This window comes from Mirounga leonina, unplaced genomic scaffold (assembly GCF_011800145.1).
Source record: "Mirounga leonina isolate KUSES-001 unplaced genomic scaffold, KU_Mleo_1.0 Mir_129, whole genome shotgun sequence".
Lineage (NCBI taxonomy): Eukaryota > Metazoa > Chordata > Mammalia > Carnivora > Phocidae > Mirounga > Mirounga leonina.
In genome coordinates this window covers 26,864,673-26,877,045 of record NW_023270323.1, presented here as the reverse complement: position 1 = coordinate 26,877,045, position 12,373 = coordinate 26,864,673, and the positions used below count along the sequence as shown (strand labels likewise).

At 39.0% G+C, this 12,373-nt stretch overlaps 1 protein-coding gene across 2 annotated transcripts in view; it reads right to left on the bottom strand.

Moving 5' to 3' along the window:
* Positions 1–2,714, bottom strand: part of UBA6 (ubiquitin like modifier activating enzyme 6) — an 84,157-nt gene extending 81,443 nt beyond the window's left edge. For both annotated transcript variants that reach the window (XM_035004883.1, XM_035004885.1), the window contains exon 1: positions 2,609–2,714. In XM_035004883.1, coding sequence (XP_034860774.1) covers positions 2,609–2,679 — 71 coding nt within the window. In that variant the 5' untranslated portion in view covers positions 2,680–2,714. The remainder of the gene's footprint in view (positions 1–2,608) is intronic.
* Between the last annotated feature and the right edge of the window lie 9,659 nt (positions 2,715–12,373).

The window sequence follows — 12,373 nt, the reverse complement described above, 5'->3', positions numbered from 1 at the left end:
GGCTTCCAGCTCAGCAGGGAGTCTGCTTCTACCTCTCCCTTTGCCCCTCCCCCCCCCCGCTCCCTCTCTCTCTCTTAAATAAATAAAATCTTTTAAAAAAAATTAAACACTTTACCATGCTCAAAAGGGCTTAGGTGTTCTATCTCCCAACTACCTCTTCAATCACAACTCCCACTACTTTCCCTCTTACCATCTTCATCCACACTGGCCTACTTGCTGTTCCTCAAAAAGCCAAGCATGCTATCACTTCAGTTTTTACACTTGCTATTCCCTCTGCTTGGAAATGTTCCTCCTTTAGATCTCTGAATAGCTGACTCTTATCATTTAAGTCTCAATTAAAATATTGCCTCACAATATTACATAGACCACTCTAGATCAGCCTTTCAAAGAAATGTGTCTTCTCCTTAGGTCACTCCCTAACTCATTAACTGCTGTATTTTCTTCAAAGTACTTATCACTAATTATTTATTGTTTGCCTTCCCCAAGAGAATATATGATCTGCTAAGAATTCCAAATACCCCTTAATAATTTAAGAGCAAACACTGTGTCATACATTGCTTTAAGTGCTTTAGATGTACTAACTCTGTTAACCCTTACAACTTAATGAGACAGGCACTATTACCAACTCCACTGAACAGAGGAAAAAAAACAGGCTCACAGAAGTTAATTTAAATAACCTGCCCAAGGTTCTAGAGTAGGTAAATGGTAGAGCCAGAATCTGAACCTAAACAGTCTAGCTCTTGATCACCATGCTCTACTGCCTACTGCCTCTCATTGTAGGCATAAAGAAAGCACTCAAGTATCTGTTGGATGAATTTTAAAAATTAAAAAAAAGGGGGTGGGGCGCGCCAGGCTGGTTCAGTTGGTAGATCGTGCGACTCTTGATCTCAGGGTTATGAATTTGAGCCCCATGATGGGTGTAGAGATTACTTAAGGAAATTTAAAAAAATTTTTAAAAAGCAGCATACTAGCATAATAAAATATACTTATAGTGATGTATCATTTACCATAGCTCATTTTTTTCACAGCATGGCATACAAAAATGAAATGAAAATGAAAATAGGATAAACACTGGGAAACAGAAATGGTTCCCAGGCAGAGGTGGGGCACTTTGGCCTGAGACACAGTGACAGCTAAGATCAATATCATCTTGGCAAAAGTATAATCCATTCATGTACTGGGAAGCTCTAATAGTCAATTATAGGATTCTAAAAATAATGTGAAAGCACGAAATTTAGGTCTTGGAATTCAATTTTCTAAGCCTGGTATTGATATATAAGCCAAAAGATCTGTAAGTAGAGTTAATCAAAATATTATCAGCTTCTAGCTAAGTGATACATGGCCAACTACTAGAAATATTTCTGATTATAATTATGAGAGCAAACCAGGAGACAGCTGTAGTTTAGGAGATCACCTAATAAAAAATACACATATACACAATATGCCCTGTTTTGGCACAGTAATGAAATATGAAAATAAGCAAAATTTCCTATTAAACAGTTTTCTTATCCCTGGTATACTTTCACTAGCTGTCTTGCTTGCATGGAGGACAATAGTGGGCAAAGCTCTTAAGTAAATGTGAGAACAGCTACGTTCTAAACAGCCTTGTCTCTTAATGATATGACCGGCACTTATTTTTCAGAAAATCCTGCCTTACCGGAATGTTTCAAAAGTCATTTTTGTAATAAGATGTATATGGCAATCAAAAATCCTTTAAACAAGGGGAGGTGTTGTTTGTATTACATAATATCCCCCAGGTAAATGTGTCGGCAGGCAATATCATGGTAGTGAAAACATCCCTTCAGTCTGAACTAGCGAAAAAGCTACAGGTTTATGGACAGTCTCAGACTAGCTCAAAAGCATATATCCATCACTTCTATCTTTGGAATATTGTACTCTGGTCGTGGGGAGTATGTAACTAACCGCTTTATTAATTATGAGATGACTGAAAAGGAACCACACGAACATTTCCCCCCCTGATTTTCAGGCGTGCAAAAGACGTGAAAAACCTTAACACCAACTGGGAAATAAGAATGAGTAACTCGTGGGTTTTTTCCTGGATTTTTTTTTTTTTAAACTGTAGTCAACAGAGGCCTCAGGGTGTCCTGACTCTGATTCATCATCACCAAGTTCCCTCTGGTAATAGTTTTCAGAGGAGGATCTCGGTGCAGGATCCCGCACAGAGGCGCTCTTAGCTTTCATTTTACCGAAAGAAGGAGGGAAGGTGTTTGGCAACCGGGCTGGAAAGCTCACACCAAGCGACCCGGGCCAGAACACTCGACGGAGCCCGCTCCACTCCGCTCCACCCCGCGCCCCTTCCCCCCAGACACGTCCAGTGACTGAGAAGATGGCAGACCCCAAATGGAACTGAGAAAGCGCAAAAGGACCGAGACGTGGCCTTTCTCCTCAGCGAAGCCGGGAGCCGCGGAGGTCCGAGCCCACCGCGCCACACCCACCCCGCGCGCTCCCCTCGCCTCCCAGGGCTGGTTCTGCCCGGCTCCGCGGCCTCGCGCGCGCTCCCTATCCGCCCGAGCGGTAGCAGCAGAAGCCGGCGCCCGGCTCCCGCCCGCCACCGCTCGCTCCTTCGCGCTCACACTCGTTCCCTCACCTGCCGGCCCCCCAGGAAGAGCAGGACGCCTCTTCCCCCTGAGGTGTGGCCACCGGCTCGGATGCCTCCATCCCTCCAAGAGACGTCGCCACTGCAGGCTACCGGTAGGCAGGGAAGGGGGCGGGACCGCGAGGTCAAGGGGCGGGTGGTGACATCACCGGAGGGGGCGGGGCCGGGGAGCATGCGGCCGGCCTCAGCTTCCCGTCAAGCCCAGGGGCGTCCTGGTTTCCGGTTTGGGTGTGGCCACGCCGGGCCGGGATAGGCCTCGCCGCAGGTGTGTGCCGAAAGCGGCCCGGCTGCGACCGAGGTTCGGGGGGATGTTAATGGACCGAAACACTGAAGTTTCGCGGTGCCTCTGGCTCCGTGGCCAAGCACAGAGGTTCCAGTGGCCAGCGAAGTGATGGGGTTGCGTAGCAATAAGAGGAAGCCCCTTCATTTAATAAATAAAAAATCGGAAGTTTTGTAGTAGGTAGCTCCAGATTTTCAGGATTTCCGGGATTCCATTTTAAAACGTTACACGTGTAACAAATAATTTTGGGCGTCTACTACAGGCCGGGCACTGTCACAGATTTAATAGAGTTGTGATTTTTAGAGCTATGAATGACATTGTCATCCCGTTGACTCCCACTATATAGGTGAGGGAAAAGAACTTCCAGACAGCCGAAGTGACTCCTCGAGATGTTAAAAATAGAGCTACCCTAAGACCCAGCAATTGCACTACTAGGTATGTACCCCAGAGATGCAGATGTAGTGAAAAGAAGGGGCACATGCACCCCAATGTTCATAGCAGTGTCCGCAATAGCCGAACTGTGGAAGGAGCCCTGATGTCCTTCCAAAGATGAATGGATAAAGAAGATGTTCATATATACACTGGGATATGACTCAGCCATTCGTCAGAAAGGACGAATACCTACATTTGCATCGACACGGATGGAACTGGAGGGAATTATGCCAGGTGAAATAAGCAGAGAAAGACAATTATCATAGGGTTTCACTCATATGTGGAACATAAGGTATAGTGCAGAGGACAAAAGGGGAAGGGAGGGAAAACTGATGGGGGGGAAATCAGAGAGGGAGGCAAACCATATGAGACTTCTGACTCCAGGAAACAAACAGGGTTGCGGAAAGGGAGGTGGGGGGGGGGATGGGGTAACTGGGTGATGGGCATTAAGGAGGGCACTGGATGTGATGAGGATGTTATTCGCGACTAATGAATCGTTGAACATTATACCAAAAACTAGTGATGCGCTATATGTTGGCTAATTGAATTTAAATTAAAAAAAAAAGAAAGCATATAACAGGAAAAGGATCACTTTATGTTTATAAGGGCAAACATATTTGAAAAAAATAATGAACTAAGACAGACCAAGTCACTGTCAGATTCAGTACTAGAACACCTGTCTAAGGACTTCTCACCTAATTTTTTCTATTGGTTCCCCTTTCCCCTTTCCTAGAAAAGAATTAGTAGTAGTCAACATTAGGATTTGTCTTTCATTCTAAACTGTACCTTTGAAGAAATGTCTATAGGATTTTAAAAATTAGCATATACTTTGGCTTTATGTTATATCACCTTCTGTAATGTACGATATTTTTAAATTGGGATTTCTTCCTCTCTAGTGTGCAGAGAAGGTCCAGGCAAAACTGCATTATCCTTTGTGCCTCTTCATTCTCATTTCAAAATTGAACATTTCCAAATACCTGGAAACTTCATGTTGCTCGCCTTTGGCATTATTCAGGCTTCTTAATCTAGTTCTGTACATTTTCTACATAATTGTTGAAAGGAACTTGGTCTATGTCCCATTCTTTCAAGATTCTACTGTAGTACTAAGCTAGTACTATGTTTGTGGCAAATTGATATACAACAATAGAAAATGGATAGCTTGAATTTCATCCACAACCCACATTTCTTTACATTTTAATATCCCTGAAATTGAAATGTATTTTTTCCTTTTTCATCAATACAGAAGATAGTGGTACTCTCAAATTTGAGGTCATCTTAGTGTGAATATAGTGTGAATTATTTTAAAAGTATAACAGATACCCCAATTTAATATTTTAATGTATTATTACATTTGCAAAATAAAAGAAAATTGGAATATCACTAGACTTTTGACAGTGAAACTTTTTGCCGAAAGAAAGTGGAACAACATATTTAGGATACTTAAGGGGAAAATGTGGGCTAAAGATTTTATATCCAGCAAAAGCAACTCTCATGTACAAAGTATATAAATTATTATCAACACCTGATATAGTATCAATATTTGACGAGACTATTGTTGTCATAAAAACTTCCTGAAAAATTACTAGAGAATGAGCATCAGACAACCAAACTGACTAAAGGATCTAAGGATTGGCTCAGGTTCTTTACAGGAAATCAGTTACGTGCATTAGCTTTTGTGTTCCTTCTAGTTTATTCTTTCTTTTATAATGTTAAAACAATATTACTGACGATATTTGTTATGCTGTACTTTTCATCTTTGTGAGCTTTTTATTTTATAACTGGACATTTGTACCTCTTAATTCCCTTCACCTATTTTACCCATCCCACCCACCTTTCTGGTTTATTCTTTTTTTTTTTTTTAAAGATTATTTATTTTAGAGAGACAGAGCATGCAAGCGGGGGCAGGGGCAGAAGGAGAGGGAGTGAGAGAATCCTCAAGCAGACCCCATGCTGAGCATGGAACCCATTGCGGGGCTCAATCCCAGGAACCTGAGATCGTGACCTGAGCCAAAATCAAGAGTCCGCCATTCAACTGACTGAGCCACTCAGGCGCTCCCTAATTTATTTGTTATTACTAATTCTTCTGCGATCTATCTCCTCATTTGTGAGTTTTTCCCCACCCTTACTGAGGTAACTGACAAACTTTTAAGATATTTTAAGTGTGCAATGTGATGATTTGATAAAAATACACATTGTAAAAGAATACCTGCCATTCAGTTGAGTTTTTCTAATTCTGAATCATGTTGTTCTTTCCTACTTTGTATCTTTTTTATTAAGCTAGTTTAAAAATAGTAACAAGTTTTGATCTATTTTTGTGGCACATCTTTCAGGTATGTTTTCATCATCTATAATGATGATGTTATACTCCTTATTCTCTTTTTTTAATAATAATTTTGTATAGTATTTGAACTTGAAACTTTTTTTGTTGTTCATTTTTATGTCAAATTATTACTCCCAAATTTTTAGTAAGGGGCAGGCTTCCTCATCCAAGAAGCTTAAGTCTATCAGTAAAAAAACGTATTTCGGGCGCCTGGGTGGCTCAGTTGGTTAAGCGACTGCCTTCGGCTCAGGTCATGATCCCAGGATCCTGGGATCGAGTCCCGCATCGGGCTCACCCTGCTCTGCGGGGAGCCTGCTTCTGCCTCTGCCTGCCACTCACCCTGCTTGTGCTCTCTCTGTCAAATAAATAAGTAAAATCTTAAAAAAAAAAAAAAAAAAAAAACAAACTTGAAAGTATTAAAAAAATAAAAAAACACTTAAAAAAAAAAACGTATTTCAAGAAAGTCAAGTTTCTGGTTTATTGCAAGGAAGGAGTCCACATTCCAGAAAATCTATGGGGTGCCTCACTAAACAAAGGAAAAGATAGCTTTATTATAGGAATTTGGGGAAGTGTGGAATCTAGGAGAAATTAAAATGAAGTAGTGGTTTCTAGGCTCAAAAGAAAGTGAGGCTGTTTGTAAAGGGGTCTCCATTCGTTCTGGACTCCAACATGGGCCCCGGCTGCTGTTTTCTTGGAAACCACAGTTAAAATAGATGTATCGTGTCCACAAACCCCTTTTCTGAAGTTCTGCCCCTGGTTGGAAGTAGAGACTGCTTCTCTGTGTTAAGTGACTTAGGTCATCTAGCCAAGAGTAGGATATCTTAATCTTTTTTTTTTTTAATTTTATGTTATGTCAATCACCATACGTTACATCATTAATTCTTGATGTAGTGTTCCATGATTCATTGTTTGTGTATAACACCCAGTGTTCCATTCAATACATGCCCTCTTTAATACCCATCACCAGGCTAACCCATCCCCCTCCCCCCCTACCCTCTAGAACCCTCAGTTTGTTTCTCAGAGTCCATAGTCTCTCATGGTTCGTCTCCCCCTCCAATTTCCCCCTCTTCATTTTTCCCTTCCTACTATCATCTTCTTCTTCTTTTTTTTTTTTTTAACATATAATGTATTATTTGCTTCAGAGGCACAGGTCTGTGATTCACCAGTCTTACACAATTCAAAGCGCTCACCATAGCACATATCCTCCCCAATGTCTATCACCCAGCCACCCCATGCCTCCCACCCCCCACCACTCCAGCAACCCTCAGTTTGTTTCCTGAGATTAAGAATTCCTCATATCAGTGAGATCATATGATACATGTCTTTCTCTGATTGACTTATTTCGCTCAGCATAATACTCTCCAGTTCCATCCACGTCGTTGCAAATGGCAAAATTTCATTCCTTTTGATGGCTGCATAATATTCCATTGTATATATATACCATATCTTCTTTATCCATTCATCTGTCGATGGACATCTTGGCTCTTTCCATAGTTTGGCTATTGTGGACATTGCTGCTAAAGACTATACTTCAGGAATCATTTCTATAGTTTGTTTATAGGATATCTTAATCTTAATGAATTGATTTCAAAGAGCAAGCTATTTGACAATCTGTGACTTTAGAGAAAAGGATTCTTTGTGAGTAAAAAAAAGTAGCAGTTACCCAGAGTCGGGTTTTTGTGGCACTTTACAGCCTGTTTTTGGGAAAAATATCTTCTGTTAACTTTACAGCTGGCTTTATCTGTGTCTATTATCTATACCTGAAGAATGGCAAGGCAGATTTTTACTTTCTTAGTCCAAGTTTATTTTTCCTTTCTCACAGCTTTCAGTAAAACTTTTCTAACATCAAAGAGCTCTCTTTTCTGTTGCTTTTGTGAAATATTAAAAAAATATGGTGGTTTGATTTTGTGATTTCCTGACACTCTTCTCTTCTCAACTTTGATCTGTCAAAGATCCACTGTCTCTTTCCTTTATTTCTGTGTCCCTGTGCTGCATATAAGTGTATATATGCATAGTTATATTTCAAAGCTATAGCACAATAATTTATTTCAAAATCTTTATTTTGGCATAATTTTAGAAATTTCAAAATTAGAAAAGTTGCAAAGGCAAGACAGAATTTTTGTATACACTTTATTCAGCTTCCCCTAATGATAACATCTTACATAACTGTGGTACATTTTTCAAAACAAAAGAAATTGATATTGGTACAATACTCTTAAATAACTACACACTTTATTTGGATTTCACCAGTTTTTCACTGTCATTTTTTTCTGTTCTGGATCCAATCCAAGATGCAACAATGCATTTAAAATTTCCCCATCTTGATCATTATATAGGTGTACAGGGTTATGAATATCTTCCTGAAAACTTAAGTGCCAATTGAATTTCTGTAATTCAAATAGTTCACATCATAAATTATAAAGATAACATCTATGTTGTGTTTTATAATTACAGAGTTTTTTAACATGTATTTTTTTTACTTTATACTCCTAAGTTATTGAATATTAGCACAGGGAGGATATTTAACAGTCATCTACATATACAACCCCATTGTTTTACCAAGGATAACTTAAAATGGCTAAATGTCTTGAATAGGTTCACATCATTGAGGTGCAGAGCCAGGATATTTTATTCCTCATTGAGTATTTTCCTAGTGTATTATGCCCAGATCCCAACAGTGGGAACACCTGTTTCATGATTATCAAAAAGAATAGAAAGTACTGAGTCCTGAGGTCAGACCTTCATGAACATAATTGGAAAGCAGCCAATCTCCCGAGTTTTGATGCAGGCTTCTTTGCCCAAAGGTGTTGCTGTAGCATTTGAACTGGCTTGAAGCTAACTATTTAAAAGAACCCAGAGAAATTCCTTTGTGAAGGAAATTAACCTTTTCAAAATGTGAATATTCTCTTAAGTGGCCTAAGAATTAGGGTATGTGCAGATTACATTTTCCTGAAATATTTTTAAAATATTGCCTACAGAGCAATAAATAGACAAATCATAGATTAAAAATGAAATAAAATTTTCCAAGACCCTTTTCTTATTTGACTTAATTAGTTATGCAACAGTGACTGGAGATAAAGTGTAATAAATGATGCTCCTAATTTTAACCTTCTGCTAATATTAGAAAACACGTAACAAACCTAAAAATCAGGTAGAAAACTGGTAACAAACCTAAAAATCCCCAAATGGGGCTTCAGATCCTTGTGGCTTTCTAGGCAATGTCCTGTAAGTGCATCAGGTTCTGCCCTAATTGGAGGATAAAGTCAGCTTCATAAAAAAGCCCTTTTATAAAAGAGGACATTCAGAGCCCTGTTCCAAGAGATCCAAATTCAGCCATAGTCACTGTTCACCATCACACTCAGTTGCCTCCCAAAGTTACACGTTTTTTTCCCTGACTGAAACAATGTTCAGATGATCCTCCTTCTCATCTTTGGCTTATTTTCTCATCTTCGATTTGATAGCCAGAAACTCTAGCCCAGGGGCCATAAAACTTCAGCACATACCAGAATCACCTGGCTTGCCTGTTAAAGCACAGATTGTGGACCTCACCTAGGGTTTCTGGTTCAGTATGCCTGGGTAGGGCCTGAGAATTTGCATTTCTAACAAATTCCCTGATGATGTGTGTGCTGTGGTGTTGCCAGACCTATGACCACACTTTGCACTGCTCTAACCCGCTTGCTCTAATGTATGCTTTGCACATAGGTGCATAGATTCTCTCTCTCTCTCTCTCTCTGTCTTTCACTCCCCAGGGAGAGAGGACAGACAGACAAACAAGAATCCCTAGCCCTGAGCCCATATAAATATTAAGTAGAAGAAAGGAACACAAAATGAAACTGAGAAAGAACTGTGAGTAACATAGGAAGAAAACCAGGAGGGGATGGTTTCACAGAACTAAGAAGAGTGTCTCAACTGGGAAGTGAATAGGTGTAGGATTTCATCATTGTCCAGTTGCACTCAAGTATTGATGCTGGGTTTTCTCCTCAAATTCTTAAAAAATTACGCTTCTTCCTTTTCAGGAGAATTACAAATGTACTAGACTAATGAAAAGTGGGATTTCCACACACAGTGGTTATTCAGATGGGGGCTCAGCACTGTTTTAGGACAATGACTATTTTCATGAATGATCAAGGGATGATGTGCAAATATCTGAAAATGAAGAATGTCACTGGATATGATAAGGAAACCATCAGTAGGTCACCTCCATGAGGGCAATGTGCTTTACTCAGCTGAAGGAAGAAGGATGGCCTTCAGACATCAATTTAGCTTCCATGAAGCTCCCTTGTGCTTGGCAATCACCTGACCCACTTCCTTGTCATGTGGTTTCTCCCAAGTCAAATCTTCTCTCCATCTCTCTCTACTCCAGTATTTTCCCAGATAGATGAAGTCCTCCTCCAGCTGAGCTCCTTATAGAGAGAATGGACAGTTGTTTGAATATTGATGAGCATTACAGTAAGTCAAGAATTGAGAAATCATCATTAGTTTTGATAGTAGGGTGATTTTTGGTGACCTTGGACAAGAGTTTCAATGGAGTAGAAGGAACAGAATCCAGGTTAACATGTGTTGAAGATTAAAAGGGAAGTAAGGAAGAGGAGTGATCAGATGTGGACAACTCTTGAGAAGTTTTCTGTGAAGACTAGAAAAATGGATTGTGGATGGTGAAGCTGAAATCAAATATATAGTTGAGGATTTTTTTAATGATGTGAGATGATAAAGTATTTTTTTTTTAAAGATTGTATTTATTTATTTGACAGAGAGATACACAGCAAGAGTGGGAACACAAGCAGGGGGAGTGGGAGAGAGAGAAGCAGGCTTCCCGCTGAGCAGGGAGCCCGATGTGGGACTCGATCCCAGGATCCTGAGATCATGACCTGAGCTGAAGGCAGACGCTTAATGACTGAGCCACTCAGGCGCCCCTTGAGCTATAAATTTTAATTTATATATCCATATTATAATTTATGGACCACAATATTTATATAATATACTTATTTCTGAGAAGTTTTTCAGAACATATTGAGCCTTAAGAAAATTTCCAAGTCTGAAATGGTGAGTAACCAAATTGAAACAATCCAGTTCAATATTAACATTATTATGTATGCATATAAACAAATGAATACATTCATTTTTTTAAAAGATTTTTATTTATTTACTTGAGAGAGAGCAAGAGTGAGAGAGAGCACAGAGGAAGAGGGAGAAGCAGACTCCCCACTGAGCAGGGAGCCTGATGCAGGGATGCGGGGCTATCCCAAGACTCTGAGATCATGACCTGAGCCAAAGGCAGATGCTTAACTGAGGCTGACTGAACCACCCAGGTGCCCCCCCCCAAAGATTTTTATTTATTTAAAATGAATACGTCCTGATACAATTTTATTGTAATAAACTTTCTTATACAAAATCAATGAGGGGCTCAACCTTTTTTGTGACATGAACTCCTTTGGCAGTCTGGTTTGGCCTATAAACCCCTTTCAGGATAATGTTTTTAAATGTATAAAATAACACAAATAGAAACAAAAGAAAAGCAGTTGCATTGAAATACAGTTTTGTGCATGGACCATAGGTTATAAACCCCTGCACCAAATTTTGAATAGCCCTTTAGTTAATGTATCAAAAAATGCCTGAGAACATATCTAAATAAAAGTTTCTTGAACATCTAAGAGCCATGCTGACATATGTGTTCATTAAACACATATCCAATAAAGCCCTTAAATTATATCTTATATATGTGTGTTGTCTTGCCTTTAAATCTGGAAGTAAGAATTGTTACCATCTTAGGAATAAGTGTATGATAAAGATTAAAGAAGATTGGTTTTGTTGTGCCTTCTCGATAGTATTGTGTCATCTCGTAGAACTATTAAATCTTGGTATCAATATACATGCCTTAAAAGTTAACTTTGAGCATTTTAGCACATTACAAATTTTGAGCCTTGCCCAATTCAGCTGTAGAGTAGGCACATGGATTGATTAATTAAACGTATGGGCTTAGTAAAAAAGAAAATATGAATGAAAGAGTAAAAGGAAGGAGCTGAATGGTGACAAACAGGATCAGTGGAAATAGAATTGGAAAATAATGTAGGATGTGGAAACACACACACACACATATACACTGAAGAGTATGTGTGAGCAGAGAAAAATAAGGAAAGTCTACCATTAGTCTAATTAGTAATTTACTTTCCACAGATCCACATACTCTGGAAAATTTGAAATTACATTTCATTTTTGAGTGGCACTACATATCTCATATGAATATAATAGTATTTTACCTATTTTTTTAAGAAAAAATTAAATGATGGATGAATTTCTTTAAAGTCCTTTACGAACTTTTCTTGTCGTGTATATTATATTCTCATAATTTTCATCCTCCCCCTTTCTCATGGAACAGGTAGAAACAGTCCTGAATTAAAAGAGGTGTCATGCCCACATATTTTGAAAACCTTACCCCTGAATGTGAATATCAGTTAGTTAAACATTTACAGTTTTTCTTTACCTTTTTTCAATACTGCGTTGGTTTCTTTGACCTGTATATATTAAAACTGTAGTTTTCAGTGTTCCTCTTATGTATCAAATATCTTTTCACTTGTGCTTTTGTTTGATTTCTTATTTGTTTTTCTCAGGGACTTTTGGGTTATAGATTTAGTAAAATCAGAAGATAGAAAAAATCTCTCATATTAAAACAGAGGGCATATTATGTATAAAACATAATCAGTTTTTCTTGATTATATTTAAAAAC